Consider the following 18883-nt stretch of genomic DNA (forward strand, 5'->3'; position numbering starts at 1 on the left):
TCTGCCGTGATACGATCAGATGAGCATATTTTGTGTGTTGCAAGGACATGAATTTTGGGGGGCCAAAGGGTAGAGTGTCATGGATTCAACTGTGTCCCCCCAAAATATCTATCAACTTGGCTGGGTCATGATTCCCAGTATTGTATGATCGTGTAATCTGACGTTATTTCCTCATGTGTTGTAAACTCTATCACTATGATGAGATTATATGTGATCTCCTTATGTGTTCTAAATTCTATCACTTTGATGAGGTTATACTGATGAGGTTGACAAGATTAGACAGTGTCTTAATGCAATCTCTTTTGAGATATAAAAGAGAGAAGCAAGCAACCTGAGGTTCCTGTGCAGAGAAGCTCCCAGACCAAGGGAAGACTGATGCATCACAAGAACCTTCCTCCAGAGCTGACAGAGAGAGAAAGCCTTCTCCTGGATCTGATGCCCTGAATTTGGACTTGTAGCCTACTGGACTGTGAGAGAATAATTCTCTTTGTTAAAACCATCCACTTATGGTATTTCTGTTAGAGCAGCACTAGATGACTAAGAAAGAAGGGAAATTTCTCAATATAATAAATGGCATCTCTGTAAAATCAACAGCCAACATCATTCTTAATGGAGAGAGGCTGAAAACATTCCCCTTGAGAACAGGAACAAGACAAAGATACCCATCATCTCCACTCCTATTTGACACTGTGCTGGAAGTCCTAGCTAGAGCAATAAGGCAAGAAAAAGAAATCAAGGGCATCCAAACTGGTAATTAAGAAGTTAAACTGTCCCTGTTTGTGGATGATATGATACTATACATAGAAAACCTTAAAGACTCCATGAGAAAACTACTGGAACTAATACAAAGATTCACCAGAGTAGCAGGACACGAGATAAACAGACAAAAATCAGTTGAATTCCTATAAACCAATAAAGAGAATGATGAAAAGGACATTAGGAAAACAATACCATTTACAATAGCTCCTAAAAAAATAAAATACTTAGGAATAAATCTAACTAGGGATGTAAAAGACCTATACAAAGAAAACTGCAAAACACTACTGCATGAAACCCAAAGTGATATGCATAAATGGAAAACCATACCATGCTAATGGATACGTAGACTCAACACAGTGAAAATGACAATTCTAGACAAAACAATTTACAAATACAATGCAATCCTGATCCAAATACCAACAACATTCTTTAAAGAGATGGAAAAACTAATCATTAACTTTATATGGAAAGGGAAGAAGCCCTGGATAAGGAAAGCACTAATGAAGAACAATTAAATAGGAGGACTCACCTACCTGACCTCAGAACCTACTATACAGCTACGGTAGTCAAAACAGCCTGGTACTGGTACAGCGACAGATACATTGACCAATGGAACAGAATTGAGAACCCGGATGTAAATTCATCCACGTACGGTCACCTGATCTTTGACAAGGGCCCAAAGACCATCAAATGGGGAAAAGACAGTCTTTTTAACAAGTGGTGCTGGCAAAACTGGATGTCCATCTGCAAAAAAATGAAACCGGACCCATACCTCACACCATATACAAACACTAATTCAAAATGGATCAAACACATAATATAAAGCCAAAAACTATAATGTTCATAGAAGAAAAAATAGGATCAATGCTAGAGGCCCCAATATACAGCATTAACAAGATACAAAACATAACCAAGAACACACAAACTCCAGAAGATAAGCTAGATAATTGGGATCTTCTAAAAATCAAACACCGATGCTCCTCAAAAGACTTCACCGTAAGAGTAAGAAGAGAACCTACAGACTGGGAAAAAAATTTTGGACATTAAAAGTCAGACAAAGGTCTAATAATCCACACAAAAATCTAACACCTCTACAACAAAAAGACAAATAATCCTATTAAAAAATGGGCAAAGGAAATGAACACTTCACCAAAGAAGACATTCAAATGGCCAACAGACACATGAGGAAATGCTCGCGATCACTAGCCATTAGAGAAATGCAAATTAAAACCACAATGAGATACCATCTGACCCCGAAATTACTGGCACGAATCAAAAACACTGGAAATAACAAATGTTGGAGATGCTGTAAGGACATCAGAACTCTTATGCACTGCTGGTGGGAATGCATAATGATACAACCATTTTGGAAAATGATATGGCGCTTCCTTACAAAGCTAGAAATAGAAATACATACGATCCAGCAATCCCACTCCTAGGAATATATCCTAGAGAAATAAGAGCCGTCACACGAATAGACATATGCACACCCATGTTCACTGCAGCATTGTTCAAAACAGCAAAAAGATGGAAACAACCTAGATGTTTATCAGCAAAGGAATGGATAAACAAACTGGTACGTACACACAACAGAGTATTACGCAACGATAAAGAACAATGATGAATCTGTGAAGCATCTCATAACATGGATGAAACTGGAGGACATTATGCTGATGAAATAAGTCAATCACAAAAGGACAAATATTGTATGAGACCTCTACTGTAAAAACTCATGAAGAAGTTTACACACAAAAAGTAACAATCTTTGTGGGTTACAAGGGATTGGAGAGGTGTGGGGGAAATAATAAATAGACAATAGATAAGTGGTAACTTTCGTGAAGGATAAGACAGTACCCGATACTGGGGAAGCCAGTACAACTTGTACAAAAAAAGGTCATGGAACCTCCATAGACACATCCAAACTCCCTGAGGGACTGAATTGCTGGGTGGAGGGCTGTGGGGACCATGGTCTCGGGGAACATCTAGCTCAATTGGCATAAGACAGTTTATAAAGACAATGTTCTGCATTCTACCTTGGTGAGTAGCGTCTGGGTTCTTAAAAGCCTGTGAGCAGCCATATAAAATGCTCCACTGGTCTCACCCCTTCAGGAGCAAGGGAGAATGAAGAAAACAGGATACAAAGAAAAGATCAGTCCAAAAGACTAATGGACCATGGCTACCAAGGCCTCCACCAGACTGAGTCCAGTATAGCTAGATGGTGCCCGGCTACCGCCACTGACTGCTCTGACCAGGATCACAACAGAGGGTCGTGGACAGAGCTGGAGAAGGATGTAGAACAAAATTCTAACACACAAAAAAAAGACCAGATTTAGGGGCCTGACAGAGACTGGAGAAACTCCAAGAGTATGGCCCCCGGACATCCTTTTAGCTCAGTAGTGAAGTCACTCTCGAGGTTCCCCCTTCAGCCAGGGATTGGACAGCCCCATAAAACAAAATGGGACTAACAAGGCATAGCAGTTCAGGGACAAAGACTAGAAGGCAGGAGGGGGCAGGAAAGCTGGTGACAGGGAACCCAAGGTTGAGGAAGGACAGTGTTGACATGTCATGAGGTTGTTAACCATTGTCATAGGGCAATATGTGTACTAACTGTTTAATGAGAAACTATTCTTTTCTGTAAACCTTCCAACTAAAGTACAAAAAAAAAGAATTAACTATGGGAGATCAAACTGACAACAGCAACTCAAAAGGTATGATGGGAAGCCTAGGAGGCAGTGAGTTGAAGATAATTGTGATGGAATAATTTGGAAAAGGACAGTGAGCACAGCAGTACAACTGGAAGAACGTAATCGATGTCACTGAATTGTACGTGTAGAAATTTTTGAAATGGTGTATCTTTGGCTATGTACATTTTCACCAAAAAAGAAAAAAGGTCCTCCAAGTTCAAGAAGGGAGAGTGTTGACATGTTGTGGGGTTGTTAACCAATGTCATAAAACAATATGCGTACTGACTGTGTAATGAGAAACTATTTGTTCTGTAAACCTTCACCTAAAGTACAATTAAAAAAAACAAAATTATCAGTTTTTCTCTTGATAGTAAATTCCATGATGAGAGTAACACTCTTTCTTGCCTAGAGAGCATCTGAAAAGCCTGGCATCATGCTCAGCCTACAAAAGGGGCTCAATATCTATCTAATAAAAAAATGAATATCCCAAAAGACATGTAAAGTTAACTGAACACAACTATTCACAGAATGCAAGGACCAGAAAGAAATAAAGCATATGATCCAGTGTCCTTGGTTAGCACATCAGTAAATTTCTTTTGGGCAAATGTCAAAAATAATGAAAGTAGCTATTGGCAGAAAATTTTTTACTCACTGCTCTCTACCCCGTTATTTAAATGAAACCCAAACAGGTAAATGGAGACAAAGCAAAATGAAAACCATTTGCCAATGAGGATCATTTCATCCTGAGCTTTGACTGTGAGGGCAAAATATAGCAAAAGTTTAACTATGAGTGTCAAAGCAACTTTGATCTCTAGAACTGATTTCCTTGTTCCTTCCTTTAAGACTATTATGCTGTGAGTGGCCATCTAAGATGCTCTACTGGTCCCACTCCATCTGGAGCAAGGGAGAATGAAGAAAACCAAAGACACAAGGGAAAGATTAGTCCAAAGGACTAATGGACCATAACTACCACAGCCTCCACCAGACTGAGACCAGCAAAACTAGATGGTGCCCAACTACTACCACTGACCGCTCTGACAGGGATCACAATAGAGGGTCCCAGACACAGACGCAGAAAAATGTACAATGCAATTCTAACTCACAAAAGAAGACCAGACTTACTGGCCTGACAGACACTAAAGAAACCCTGAGAGTGGCCCCCAGACACCCTTTTAGCTCAGCAATGAAGTCACTCTTGAGGTTCACACTTCAGTCAAAATTAGACAGGCCCATAAAACAAAACAAGACTACAGGGGCACAGCAGCCCAGGGGCAAGGATGAGAAGGCATGAGGAGACAGGAAAGCTGGCAGTAAAACCAAAAAACCAAACCCGCTGCCATCGAGTTGATTCTGACTCACAACGACCCTATAGGACAGAGTAGAACTGCCCCACAGGGTTTCCAAGGAGTGCCTGGTGGATTCGAACTGCTGACTTTTAGGGTAGCAGCTGTAGGTCTTAACCACTACACCACCAGGGTTTCCAAAGCTGGCAATAGAGAAGGGGAAAGCGTTGACATATCATGGGGTTGGTAACCAATGTCATAAAACAATATGTGTAGTAGCTGTTTAATGAAAAGCTAGTTTGTTTTGTAAACCTTCATCTAAAGTACTATAAAAAAAAGACTACCATGCAATACGTAAGTCAGATAGCCATGTGCTCCTTTACAAAAGAAAAACAGTGGGTGCTCAGTCATTCCTACAACATGGAAACATGAGCCAGCACTGGTTCTCTGCTAGAGACTGGGACACAATGATCAACAAGTTCCCCAGGACAGTGAGACACAAAAACTATAAAAAAGCTGAAGTGGACCTGTTCATATTGTAGAAATCCTCAGTTTCTACAGGGCTCAATCTATTCATTTTTAATAAAGAATGGAAAATATGGGATGAGATAGCTTCCACCCAATTTTTTGGAATAAGAAAATTGTCCCTATCTTCCCATGAAGACTTTTCTCAAGGACTCTACAGAGGGCAACTCCTTCATATGCCATGAGAGAAACAAACTCTTAAAAATAATATCTCATTCAGATGGAAAAAAAAGTGAATGCTGCGCACCCATCTATGCCAGGTACTGCTATAGATCCTAGACATAGAGTAGTGAACCAAATTAACAAAAATCCCTCCCTGATAGAATTTACATTCCAATGGAGAGGGAGGATTCATTAAATAAGTAAAATATATGGTATATTATATTTAATTACTAGATGCTACAGAGAAAAATAAAACACAGAAAGAGGATAAAAAGAATGAGACGATGCAATTTTAGACAGAATCAGCAGGACAAGCTGTACTCATGCAGCACATAAACAAAGGCCTGAGTAGGAGAAGAAGGGCAGAGGCAGGTCATGTCTGGGGGAAGGCATTTTCTACAGAGGTAACAGCAAGTCCAAAAGACCCTCCAGCAGGAAAATACCTGGTGTGCTCAAGGAACAGCACGGAGACCAGTGTGGATGGGACAACGTGAGCAAGGCAGGGATGAGTAAGTAGATCAGAGATGTAAGAGAGGACTGGCTCACATGGTTTCTTGCAGGTCTTTGGCTTTTACTGTGAGAGAGATGGGAAACACTGGAGAATTCTAAGCAGAGGAGTAACATGATCTGACTTTATCTGACAGGACTACTTTGGAAGCTGGACTGAGATGAGAATAAAACACAGGCAAAAGACATGAAATGTAAGTCAAAAACAAACAAACAAACTGTAAATTACCAATAAAAATTTTTAACAATCGTTTCCATTTAACTATACAGAGATAAGATTCAATTTCTCAATAGGTTAGTAAAGCCTTACCATACCAGAAATAATCAATGCGGTGAAACTGTCACTTTTAAACAATGCTAGAGAGAGTATCAACTGAACAACCCTTTGAACATTATCTGACCTAGTAATCTTACTTCTAAGGTTCAATTCTTGGGAAATGACTAGAGACGTGGTCAAAGACCTGTATGTAAAAGGATATGTGCAAACTATTCATAATAAGAAAAAGGACTGACACAATGATGTCCAATTATTTAGATAATGGTTAATTATTATAAAACCATAAAATAGCCTACTACAAAAACAATAAAACAGGTGGGGTTTCTGAAGAGTTTTTAATGATATGGGAAAGTGTCACTGGTATCACCTTTACCTAAAAGGCAACACAACAAGCAGACAGAGCCAACATGGCACCTTAGACAGAAGCACCGTGCCGTCCCTCCGCAGCAAACACCTGAAAAACTACATAAAACAGATAAAAACATCAATCCTGAAATGCTGAGCATCAAATGAAAGCATAAACACAAAATGGAAGATGAAACTGATGGAAAACAGAGAAAGAGGAGAGATATGGGAATGGAGGTTCCCCATCAGCTAACAATGCACAGTGTCACCATCTTGGAACATGGCCAGAAACAACCCCAGACAGGGATTAAGGGAAGGCAACTTCATGGAGCTCCTAACAGGAGACAGAGATACCGGTAACCAGAGAAACATACTTTGTCATCCCTCACCCTTGTGGTTAGTAGCAGCAAGAACCCCCCAAGCCCGGCAGCCCCAACAACCACAGTCCACAATAAAAGCCACCCCCTGATCGGGCCGACTCCATCTCCTCAGGCCACACAGCTTTTTTTTTCCCCCTCTTTTTTCTGTCCTTTTCTTTCTCCCTCCCACCTGGCCCCAGACATCACCTCCCCCAATTCCTACCAGCTCCTGTTGCTCAATCATTTTTTTTTTCTTTTTTCTTTCTCCCTCCCACCTAGCCCTGTACACCACCTCTCCCTCCTTCCTGCTCACTCCTGACCCACCATCTTGGTTAGACAGCCACCAGCACATTGGCTGGCCACCACAAGTCTGCCTCACCCCCACTCATCTTCTCCCGATACACTGTCATTTTTTTTTTCCTTTCTTTTCTTTCTCCCTCCCACCTAGCCCCATACACCACCTCCCCTCCCTTCCCACCAGCCTCTGGGTCTGCCCCTCCTGACTCACCAGCCCCACCACATTGTCATTTTTTCTCCTTCTTCTGGTCCTTTCTGCCTTTGACCTAGTGCCATACGCCAACTCCCCCCTTGCTGCTGGCCCCCGCTGTGCCACCGTGGCTAGAGAACCACTGACTTACCACGCCACTGCCCAAGGTTTGCCCTGCTCCCACGTGCCAGCCCCCAGCGCGCCACCATTTTTTACTTTGTTTTTTTCTTTTTCTTTTTCTTTCTTGCTTTGCTGTGTCCCTCCAACCTAGCCCCATACATCACCTCCCTCCCTCCTTCACATCAGCCTCTGGGTCCATCTTGCCCCCATGCACCAGCTCCCACCACTCTGCCTTCTTTTTCTCCTACTCTCTCTTTTCTTTTCATCTTCCCTCCCAACTAGATCCTTTCACCACATTCCCCCACTTCCCGCCAGCCCCAGCATCACCACTGTGACTGGCTCGCCCCCAGTGCTCAGGTTCACCACGCACTGGGCCTGAACCACCCTCCCCTCCCACCACTAACCAACTGAAGAAGGGTGGGAAGCGAGCCTGTACCACTCCCCATCCAATACCCCAACCCATGTGGAGAGGGGCTGTGAACGCTCCCACACCACTGGACCAACATAACGAGGCAGACAGCACTGGCCCAGTTTGCCCTCAGCCACCTTGCCAAACCAGTGTACAGTGAAGAGGGTTCACACTGACTGCTGCTGCTCTGCCCACTCAGAGAAGGTGGTGAAAGCTATCGTGCCCAGAGATGATCAAGTGGCAAAGCACACCTAGCCCATCCGCCCTGACATATCAGTACAAAACAAAAAAGCAGAACAAAACAAACATGCTATCAATAAGCTGAATGTCTCAGAGACAGCAAACAGTGTCAAAACATAAAAAAGGACATGATAGCTTCAGCAATGACTGAAATAAAGAATGAGATAACTTTCCAGTAGAATTAGATGCAATGGAACTACCTATTATGGAATTCAAAAGACTAATATTTAGGGCTCTCCAAAAAATCAAGAAAAACAGCAAGGAAAATACTAACAAAACCAAGAGAAAAAAACAGTATCATGGAAAACACTGACAAAATCAACAAAAACATAGCTAAAATCAAAGAAAACACAGACAAAGCAATAAAAGAATTCAGGAAAATAATACAAGAACAAAATGTCAAAAAAAATCAGAAATCATACAAAAACAACAACTAGAAATCCAAAAGATAAACAACAAAATTTCAGAAATGGACAACTCAATAAAGACTTCAGGAGCAAATCTGAAAAACAATGGAAGACAGGATCAGCAAGATTGAAGACAAACTCATGGACGCCAGTTTGAGGAAAAATCAGAGAAAAGAATGAAGAAAAATAAAGAAAACCTAACAATCATGTGGGTCACAACCAAGAGAAAAATCTGCATGTGACTGGAGTCCCAGAACAAGGTGAGAAAATGGCAAACACAGAGAAGACTATTGAAGAATTGCTGGCAGACAACTTCCCAAATACCATGAAAGACAAAAAACTGACCATCCAAGAACCTCAACAAACACCATATGAGACAGAACCCAAAAGAAAATCACAAAGACATATCAAAATCACCCATGTCAAAACCAAAGACAAAGAAAGAATCCCGAAAGCAGCTCAAGGAAAAATAAAAGTCACAAAGGGGAAACAATAAGACTAAGCTCTGATTACTTGGCAGAAACTATGCAGGCAAGTAGGCAATACCAAAAAACACCAAACCTGTTGCCATCAAGTTGATTCCAATTCATAGCAACCCTACAGGACAGAGAAGAACTACCCCATACGGTTTCCAAGGAGCAGCTGGTGGATTTGAACTGCAACCTTTTGGTTAGCAGCCGAACTCTTAACCACTACACCACCAGGGCTCCAAGAAGACAATGTGATGATTATTTAAAACCTTGAAAGAAAAAAACTGCCAAGAAGAATATGTCCTGCAAAACTCTCCATAAAATACAATTGCAAAATTAGAACATCATCAGATAAACAGAAATTAAGGGAATTTGTAAAAAATCAAACAAAATATATAATATTAAAGGGAATCCTTGGTTAGAGAAACAACCACCTCAGACAACAAGCTGAGTATAGGACACACGACAGCACAACCAGATACCGACCTAGGTAAAAAGAACTCTCAACAACAAAACAAAGCTAAAAGACTTAAAACAAGGAACCAGAGACATCAATCTGTAAATGACAATGTCATGTCAAAACAATAAAAGGGGAAATAAACGGTGTAGTTATAAAACTTACAAATAGAGAGGAAATCAAGGTGTTATCAAGTAATAAAAGACTGGTTCAAATTAAGGAAGACAAGGGTAAATTGTAATAAAACCAAAAAGAAAGTTAATAAGCCTACTTATCAAAGTAAAAAGAAAAACTCAGTAAACATAAAATCTATAATAATGAAAAGAAAATCCACAAACAAAAAAAACTCAGCACAGTAAAGTAAGAGGAACAAAGAAAATGTCAGCACCCCCCAAAAAAAGCACAATATAATAGCAATAAACTCATACCTATCGATAATCACACTGAATATAAATGGCTTAAATGCACCCATAAAGAGACAGAGTGGAAGAATGGATTAAAAAAAATACTACCCACCAATATGCTGTCTACAAGAACTATACCTTAGATACAAAGAGATAAATATTTAAAAAAATCAAAGGACGGAAAAAAAATACCAAGCAAATAGTAACCAAAAAAGAGCAGGAAAAGCCATTACTTACCTCAGATAGAACAGACTTCAAGGCAAAACCAATCATAAAAGACAAAGGACATTATATAATGATTAAAGGGACAATTCACCAAGAAGACATAACCTTAATAAATATCTACACATCCAACAACAGGACTCCAAAGTACATAAAACAAACTGTAACAGCACTGAAAAGAGTAACAGACCGTTCCACAATGACAGCAGAAAACTTAAAGACGCCACTCTCAGTAAAGAACAGAACATCTAGAAAGAAACGCAACAAAGATACAGAAGATCCAAAGGTCAAAATCAACCAACTTGACTTCACAGACATACAAAGAACACTCTACCCAACAGCAGCAAAGTATACATTCTCTTCCAGTGCACATGGAATATTCTCCAGAACAGACTACATTTTAGGCCACAAAGCAACCCTCAATAAAATCAAAAACATCAAAATAATAGAAACCATTCCCTCTGATCACACCATAACAATACAAATCAATAAGACGAAGAACAAGTAAAAAATAATACATGGAAACTGAATCACACTTTGCTTAAAAACAACTGGGTAACAGAAGAAAGCAAAGAGAAAATCAAAAATTACTAGAATCAAATGAGAATTAAAATACATCATACCAAAATCTTTGGGATACAGCAAAGGCAGTTTTAAGAGGTCAATTTATGGCAATAAACACACACATCAAAAAAGAAGAATGGGCCAAAATCAAAAATGTAAGCCCCACAACTCGAACAAAAAAAGAAAACAGCAAAAGAGGTCCACAGACACCAAGAAAGGAAGTGATAAAGATTAGAGGAGAAATAAGTGATATACAGAACAAAAAAAAACAAATACAATCAATAAGACCAGAAGTTGGTTCTTTGAAAAGATCAACAAAACCAACAAACCACTAGCCAAAATGACAAAAGAAATACAGGAGAGGCAGTAAATAACCCAAATAAGAAATGAGATGGGGGAACATTACAACAGACCTAACTGAAATAAAAAGGATCATAACCAAATACTACGAAAAATTGTACTCGAACAAATTTGAGAACATAGAGGAAATGGACAAATTTCTAGAAACACCCTACCTACCTAAACTGACACAAACTGAGATAAAATATCTGAACAGATCAATAAAAAGAGAAGAGAATGAAGAAGTAATTTAAAAAAAACCAAAAACCTCCTAACAACTATAAAAAAAAAAAAAAAAAAAACCCTGCCCTGCATGGCTTCACTGGAGAATTTTACCACTCAGGGAAGAGCTCACACCACTAGCACTCAAACCATTTCAGAGCATAGAAAAGGAAGGAATACTCCCAAATTCATTCTACGGAGCCACCATAACCCTGATAACCAAAGTAAGGCAAAGATACTACAAAAAAAGAAAATTACAGGCCAATGCCTCTCATGAATATAGATGAAAAAAATTTTCAACAAAATTCTAGCCAACAGAATTCAACAGCATATTAAAAAAAATAATACACCACAACCAAGTGGGATTCATACCAGGTATGCAACGATGGTTCAACATTAGAAAATCAATCAACATAATCCACCACATAAATAGAAAAGAACCATATGATCATCTCAATTGACACAGAAAAGGTATTTAATATAGTCTAACACCTATTCCTGATAAAAAACTCACTTAGTATTATGCTGAGTAAAATAAATCACAAAAGAACAAATGTTGTATGATACCACTATTATAAAAACTCATAAAAGGTTTACCAGGAAAAAATAATCTTTGATGGTTACTAGGGAGGGGAGGTAAACAGAGGGGAAATCACTAACTAGATAGTAGGCTAAAAAGTGTTAACTTTGGTGAAGCAAAAGACAACACACAATATGGGGGAAACCAGCACAACTATGACCAAAGCAAAGTCACAGAAGCTTCCTAGACACATTCAAACACATTGAGGGACCGAGCTACTGGGGCTGAGGGCTGGGGACCATGGTCTTGGGGGACAGCTATCTCAATTGGCATAACATAGTTCATAAAGAAAATGTTCTACAGCCTACTTGGTGAGTACTGTCTGGGGTCTTAAAAGCTTGTGAGTGGTCAGCTAAGATACATGTATTGATCCCATCCCATGCAAAGCAAAGGATAATGAAGAAAACTAAAGACACAAGGAAAAAATCAGTCCAAAGGACTAACGGACCACACAAACCACAGCCTCAACCAGCCTGAGCCCAAACAGCACTACTGACCGATCTGATGGGGACCACAACAGAAGGTCTCAGACAGATCGGGAGAAAAATGTAGAACAAAATTCGAATTCACAGAAAAAAGGACCACACTTACTGGTCTGACAGATACTGGAGGAATCCCTGAGAATATGGCCCCATGGACACCCTGCTGCCTCAGAACTGAAGCCACTCCTAAAGTCCATATTTCAGCCAAAGATTAGACAGGCGTATAAAAAAACAATACACACATGAAGAATGTACTTCTTAGTTCAATCAAGTATACGAGAATAAATGGGCAGCACCTGCCCAAAAGCAAAGATGAAAAGGTAGGAAGGGAGAGGAAAACCCATGTGGAAAGGGGGAGATTGCTGACACATTGCAGGGATTGCAACCAATGTCACAAAACAATTAGAGTATAAAATTTTGAATGAGAAACTAATTTGCGCTGTAAACTCTCACTTAAAGTACAATAAAACTTTTAAAAAAAGAAAAAGTTGTTTGACAAAATGAAAGTAAGTATTTCAAAAAATAAAAATAAAAAAGGCAACACACGAAAAATGTTTAGAGTGGTCATCTCTGAGTAGTATAATTATTTTTTTCTTTTTAATCTTCCATTTTCCAAATTTTCCTCAGTAAGCATGAATAATTTCATAATAAAGACAAAAAACAGTTTTTAAAAATGAATTTCCTAAATCAAGGCTAAAATGCATACATAGGTACAGCTGGGTTACCTGGACAGAAGTTAACTATGTGCTAGAGTGATTTCTGTAGAGTGACCCAGGCAACAGCTAAAAAAGAAATCACCTATACTGAAGACACTGCCTTGATTTTGAAAATAACCCAATAAGGGTCTGTATGAAATTTTGTGAGGGTAGGAGCCCAGGGATGCAGTCTTATACCACTAACAGCGTAGATACTTAAACTATAGCACTTTATAGCCCCCTCAAATCAAATCAACCTCCTCATACACCAAACAATGTGTGTGTAAAAACACAGGCTTCTGAAAAGAACATTAAGCTATGTGTCAGAAGGCTCAGTCTAGGCCCAGTTCTATTAGTAATTAGTCTGTGATTCTGAGCAAATCACAAGTCTATGATCTCTCTGTTATTCAGTTTCTTCACCAATAAAACCAAAACTATTAACCTAACACAACTAGGGAGTCATTTCACAAAATAATATGAGAAATAAGTCAAATGTGCTTTACTACATTATAAAAATTCAACAATTATAATTACTAGTAAAATGTTATTATTAAATATTAGGTAATATTTGATTTCTAATATACAGATATAATAAGCCTTAGTATTAGTCCATTATTTTGAATAAGGTATACCTATTATTAAATTAAGGAGCCCTAGTGGCACAGTGGTTAAGCACTCTGCTGCTAACCAAAAGGTCACCGAATTCGAACCCACCAGCCACTCCACAGCAGAAAGATGTGGCAGTCTGCTTCCATAAGGATTTACAGCCTTGGAAACTTCATTGGGGCAGTTCTACTCTGTCCTGTACGGTTGCTATGAGTCAGAATAGACTTGACAGCAGGTTTGGTTTTTGGTTTAGATTACTAAAGGGATCTGAATGTTATAACACCAACTATGTAAACCTTTACGTTGATAACAGAATAACTCAGGAAGAAAAACCAATGTACTTACGTTTCGGGTCCATGCTAAGCGGTCTGTGTTATAACCCATCATGTTCATGAGACAAGTCACAAATAAATTCCATTCTGAGTGATAACTGGGTCCTCCTGGAGCACTGTGGACATTGTACCACTTGACAAGCATCTGAACTGCTACTTCTTTTGGCAGGATAAACTTAATTGCTTGCAAACATGTTCGTACTATCAAAAGAAAAAACCAATTTTAGTATGCTTCCAATCCATGGTTTCTTTTCCCCACGCAACAATAAGGTTAAGAGTACAGCTGCTAACCAAAAGGTTGGCAGTTCGAATCTATCAGCCACTCCTTGGACACCCTATGAGGCAGTTCTACTGTCCTGCGGAGTCTCTAAGAGTCGGAATCGACTCGACAGCAATGGGCTTTATGGGTTTACTACACAAAGACCAACTACTATGAAAACAGAAGTGTCATTAAAGAACCAATGGGATGCAAACATTACCTAGACAGTCATCTGAAACTTGACCAACTACTGAATTCAACGGGGCTATAAGGGGAGCTTTTCTATGTGACTGTACTTTCGATCAATAATTTTGAATCAGAAATAAGGTGATCAAATAGCTCAGTTTACCTGAGATAGTCCAGGTTTACATCCACTGCCCCAGAAATTATTAATAGCTCTTCTTTCACTCTCAAAAATGTCCTAGTTTAGACAATAAATTAAAGGTCGCCCTAAGAAAAACACAAATTCGAGGCAAGGCCAAGATGACGGAGTAGTCACACGCTTCAGGTAGACCCTCTTAAAACAAAGACCCGAAAAAACAAGTGAATTGATTATATATGGCAATCTGGAAGCCCTGAACATCAAAGAGAGAGTTGAGCAACCGGACTGAGTGGCAGGGGGAGGGAGAGACGGTTTGGAAGCAGCGAGGAATTGCCAGACCTGACCCAGCGAGAGCCTGAGCCCCTCAAGCCTGATCAACTCGCGGGTGAGCAGTGAGGCAGGCAAGTGCCGGTGCTCAGGAGGTGCGCTTTCCACACCGGGAGAGACCCAGCACCAGAAAGTATACATGGCCACCCAGAAACAGTGAGAAGCAGCCCTGGATTGGCAAAAGATAAGTAACTGCATACAGCCTACCGCTCAAATCAAAAACACTTCCGTTATGGAAAAACCTCTCTCCCATTTACCTCCCCACTCCCTTCTCTGTACTGGGTCCAGGACTAGCTTCAGCAATTGCCTAATTCACTGGGCCAGAAGTCGGATCCGTCACACAACTGGAGTCACTCTTCATGCCTTGGAGAGTGAACAAATTAACGGAGGAAAAAATAAACTGCCAGCTCCACTAAACCAGTAATGCAGGGTAGGCACAGTTCCTTTGCCTAGGCACAGGCATAAGGAATCCATGGACTTTGAGTGCCTTTCCCCTGCATAGACTTGTATGGGCCATCTCAAGACTTGTATGGGCCCATCTCAACAGCTTAGGCCCACATTACCTCAGTACAACAGAGTATATACCGGAAGTCTAACTACAACTGTTTCAGCTGTGAGGTGGCAGGTTCTTGACATTTGACACTGCTCTGCCCATTAAGCAGGGTCTTCACCTACCCACATCAGGGACCTGAGGAGTAGTGGTTCTACCCACGCCACCCAGCCACCTATGATAGGGGCCCAGGAATAAGAGGTGCCCCCCCAGTCTTTACAGCCAAAAACATTAGGTGCTCATAGTCCGGCTGAAAAACCCACCCACCTACGCACTCTAGGGAACAGGTACACGCCTTCCTCCTGGACACTCAGGGGCAGCCGTCAGTACCCTGCCTTGCTCAGAGTGTGTACCCTTGCTGCAGCCAGATGTCTGCGCCTACACCAATCACCCAAGCCTGTCTAGGACAGTAAGTGAGAGCCTTCACCACACACTTGGTGGCTACTGACCTGAGCACCTGAGTCAAATCCATACAGGAGTGGGCGGACTCCTGAGCTCACACACCTAGTAACACATCTAATCACCTGGTGACAGGATATTAGAGCTTCAAAGGTGTCAATAATCAAACCAGCTCATACAAGCAGCCTATTTGGGCGTATCAAAACAAAACAAGAAGCTAGGACACAATAAGCAACCATAAAATAAATAAATATAATAACTTCTTGATAGGTCAGAGACAACAGTTAATATCAAATCACATAATGAGGCAATCCACGATGGCTTCAGCAAGCTCTCAAAATAAAGAATCTAGAAATTTTCCAGAGGAGGAAAATTTCTTGGAATTACCAGAGGCAGAATACAAAAGATAAATACACAGAACTCTTCAGGAAATGAGGAAGGAAATTAAGCAAAACGCAGAACACACAATAGAGGAAATTAAAAAGATGAGAGAAGAGCATAATGACAGATTTAACAGGCTGCAAGAATCCATAGAGAGACAGCAATCAGAAATCCAGAAAATTAACAATAAAATTTCAGAATTGGACAACTCAACAGAAAGCCGTAAGAGCAGAATTGAGGCAATGGAAGTCAGAATTAGTGAGAATGAAGATAAAGCACTTGACACCCAACTTATTTGAGGAAAGATCGGATGAAAGTATTTTAAAAAAATGAAGAAACCCTAAGAATTATATGAGACTCTATCAAGATGAAAAACCTACGAGTGATTGGAGTACCAGAACGGGGGGGATAACAGAAAATACGGAGAGAATTGTTCAAGATTTGTTGGCAAAAAACCTCCCAGATATCGTGAAAGATGACAAGATAACTATCCAAGATGTTCATCGAACCCCACATAAGGTAGATCCCCAAAAAAGTCACCAACACATATTATAATCAAACTTCCCAAAACCACCAAACATAAAGAGAATTTTAACAACGGCTAGGGATAAACAAAAAGTCATCTACAAAGGAGAGTCAATAAGAATAAGCTCAGACTACCCAGCAGAAACTATGCAGACAACAAGGAAATGGGATGACATATATAAAGCCTTAAAGAAAGAAAACTGCCAGCCAAGAAACATATATCCAGCAAAACCCTCTCTCTAATGTGATGGCGAAATTAGGGCATTTCCAGATAAAGAGAAGTTTAGGAAGTTTGCAAAAACTAAACCAAAATTACAAGAAATACTAAAGGGAGTCATCTGGTTAGAAAATCAGTAACATCAGATAACAACCCAAGACTAGAACATAGGACAGGGCAACCAGATATCAACCTAGATAGGGAAGTCACAAAAGTAAATCAAGGTTTAAACAGTGAAAATAGGTAAACAGATGTCACTATGTAAAAGATGACAATATTAAAACAAAAAAGAGGAACTTAAAAAATATAGACATAGATTTTTCATATGGAGAGGAAGTCAAGGCAATATAAAGAAATAAAAGACTGGTATAAACTTAGAAAAATAGGGGTAAATATTAAGGTAACCACAAAAGAAACTAACAATCCTACAAGTCAAAATAAAAAACTAGAAAAATACAAAGACTCAGCAAACACAAAATCAAGAATAAAAAAGATGAAAATACATAAAGAAAAACAACTCAGCACAGAAAATTAAGTGTAACAAAGAAACTGTAAACAACACACAAAAAAAGACATCAAAATGACAGAACAAAACTCATACCTATCAATAATTATCCTGAACGTAAACGGACTAAACGCACCAATAAAGAGACAGAGACTGGTAGACTGGATTAAAAAAAAAAACATGATCCGTATATATGCTACCTACAACAGATACACCTTAGACTTAAAGACACAAACAAACTAAAACATAAACGACAGAAAAAATATATCAAGCAAACAACACTCAGAAAAGAGCAGGAGTGGCAATATTAATCTCTGACAAAACAGACTTTAAAGAAATATCCACCACAAAGGATAAGGAAGGACACTATTATAATGATTTAAGGGTCAAGACACCAGGAGGACATAACTATAATAAATATGCATCCAATGACTGGGCTCAAAAATACATAAATGAAACTCTAACAACATTCTAAAGAGAGACAGACACCTCTACAACAGTAGTAGACTTCAACAAACTACTTTCGGTGAAGGACAGAACATCCAGAAAGAATGTCCAAAAAGACACGGAAGATCCAAATGCTACAATCAACCAACTTGATCTCATGGACATATAATGAACACTCCACCCAAAAGCAGCCAAGTATACTTTCTTTTCTAATGCACATGGAACATCTCCAGAACAGACCACATAGTAGGCCATAAAGCAAGCCTGAACAAAATCCCAATCATCGAAATATTACAAAGCATCTTTAATGAACATAAAACCATGAAAGTAGAAAATAACAGAAAAAGCAAGGAAAAAAATCAAACACATGAAAACTGAACAAAACCTTGCTCAAAAACTACTGGGTTACAGAAGAAATTAAGGATGGAATAAAGAAATTCATAGAATCGAACAAGAACGAAAACACATCCTACAAGAACCTTTGGGACACAGCAAAAGCAGTGCTCAGAGGTCAGTTTACAGAAATAAATGTACACATCCAAAAAGAAGAAAAGGCCATAATCAAAACATTAACCCACCAACTCGAACAAGTAAAAAGACAGCAGCCAAACAAGCCCTCAGGGGCCAGAAGAAAGGAAATAATAAGAATTAGAGCAGAATTAAATGAAACAAAGAATAGAAAAACAACTGAAAGAGTTAACAAGACCAAAAGCAGTTTCTTTGAAAAGATCAACAAAATTGATAAACCGTGGGCCAAACTGACAAAAGAAAAACAGGAGAGGAAGCAAATACCCCATATAAGAAATGAAATGGGTGATATCACAACTGATCCAACTGAAATGAAAAGAATTGTAACAGAATACTACAAAAAACTGTACTCTAAAATATTTGAAACCCTAGAGGAAATGGACAAATTTCTAGAAACTCACTACCTACCGCTACCTACCTAAACTAACACAAACAGAGGTAGAACAACTAAATAAATCCATAACAAAGAAGAGATTGAAAAGGTAA

The 18883-nt window shown here is 39.4% G+C and overlaps 1 protein-coding gene across 4 annotated transcripts in view; it reads right to left on the reverse strand.

Moving 5' to 3' along the window:
- ANAPC1 (anaphase promoting complex subunit 1) overlaps positions 1-18883 on the reverse strand; it is a 210012-nt gene that overhangs the window by 143809 nt on the left and 47320 nt on the right. For all 4 annotated transcript variants that reach the window (XM_023742799.1, XM_004388850.2, XM_023742800.1 and 1 more), the window contains one exon: positions 13951-14138. In XM_023742799.1, the coding sequence (XP_023598567.1) occupies positions 13951-14138 (188 nt within the window). The remainder of the gene's footprint in view (positions 1-13950; positions 14139-18883) is intronic.

This window comes from Trichechus manatus, unplaced genomic scaffold (genome assembly GCF_000243295.1).
Source record: "Trichechus manatus latirostris isolate Lorelei unplaced genomic scaffold, TriManLat1.0 scaffold00219, whole genome shotgun sequence".
NCBI lineage: Eukaryota > Metazoa > Chordata > Mammalia > Sirenia > Trichechidae > Trichechus > Trichechus manatus.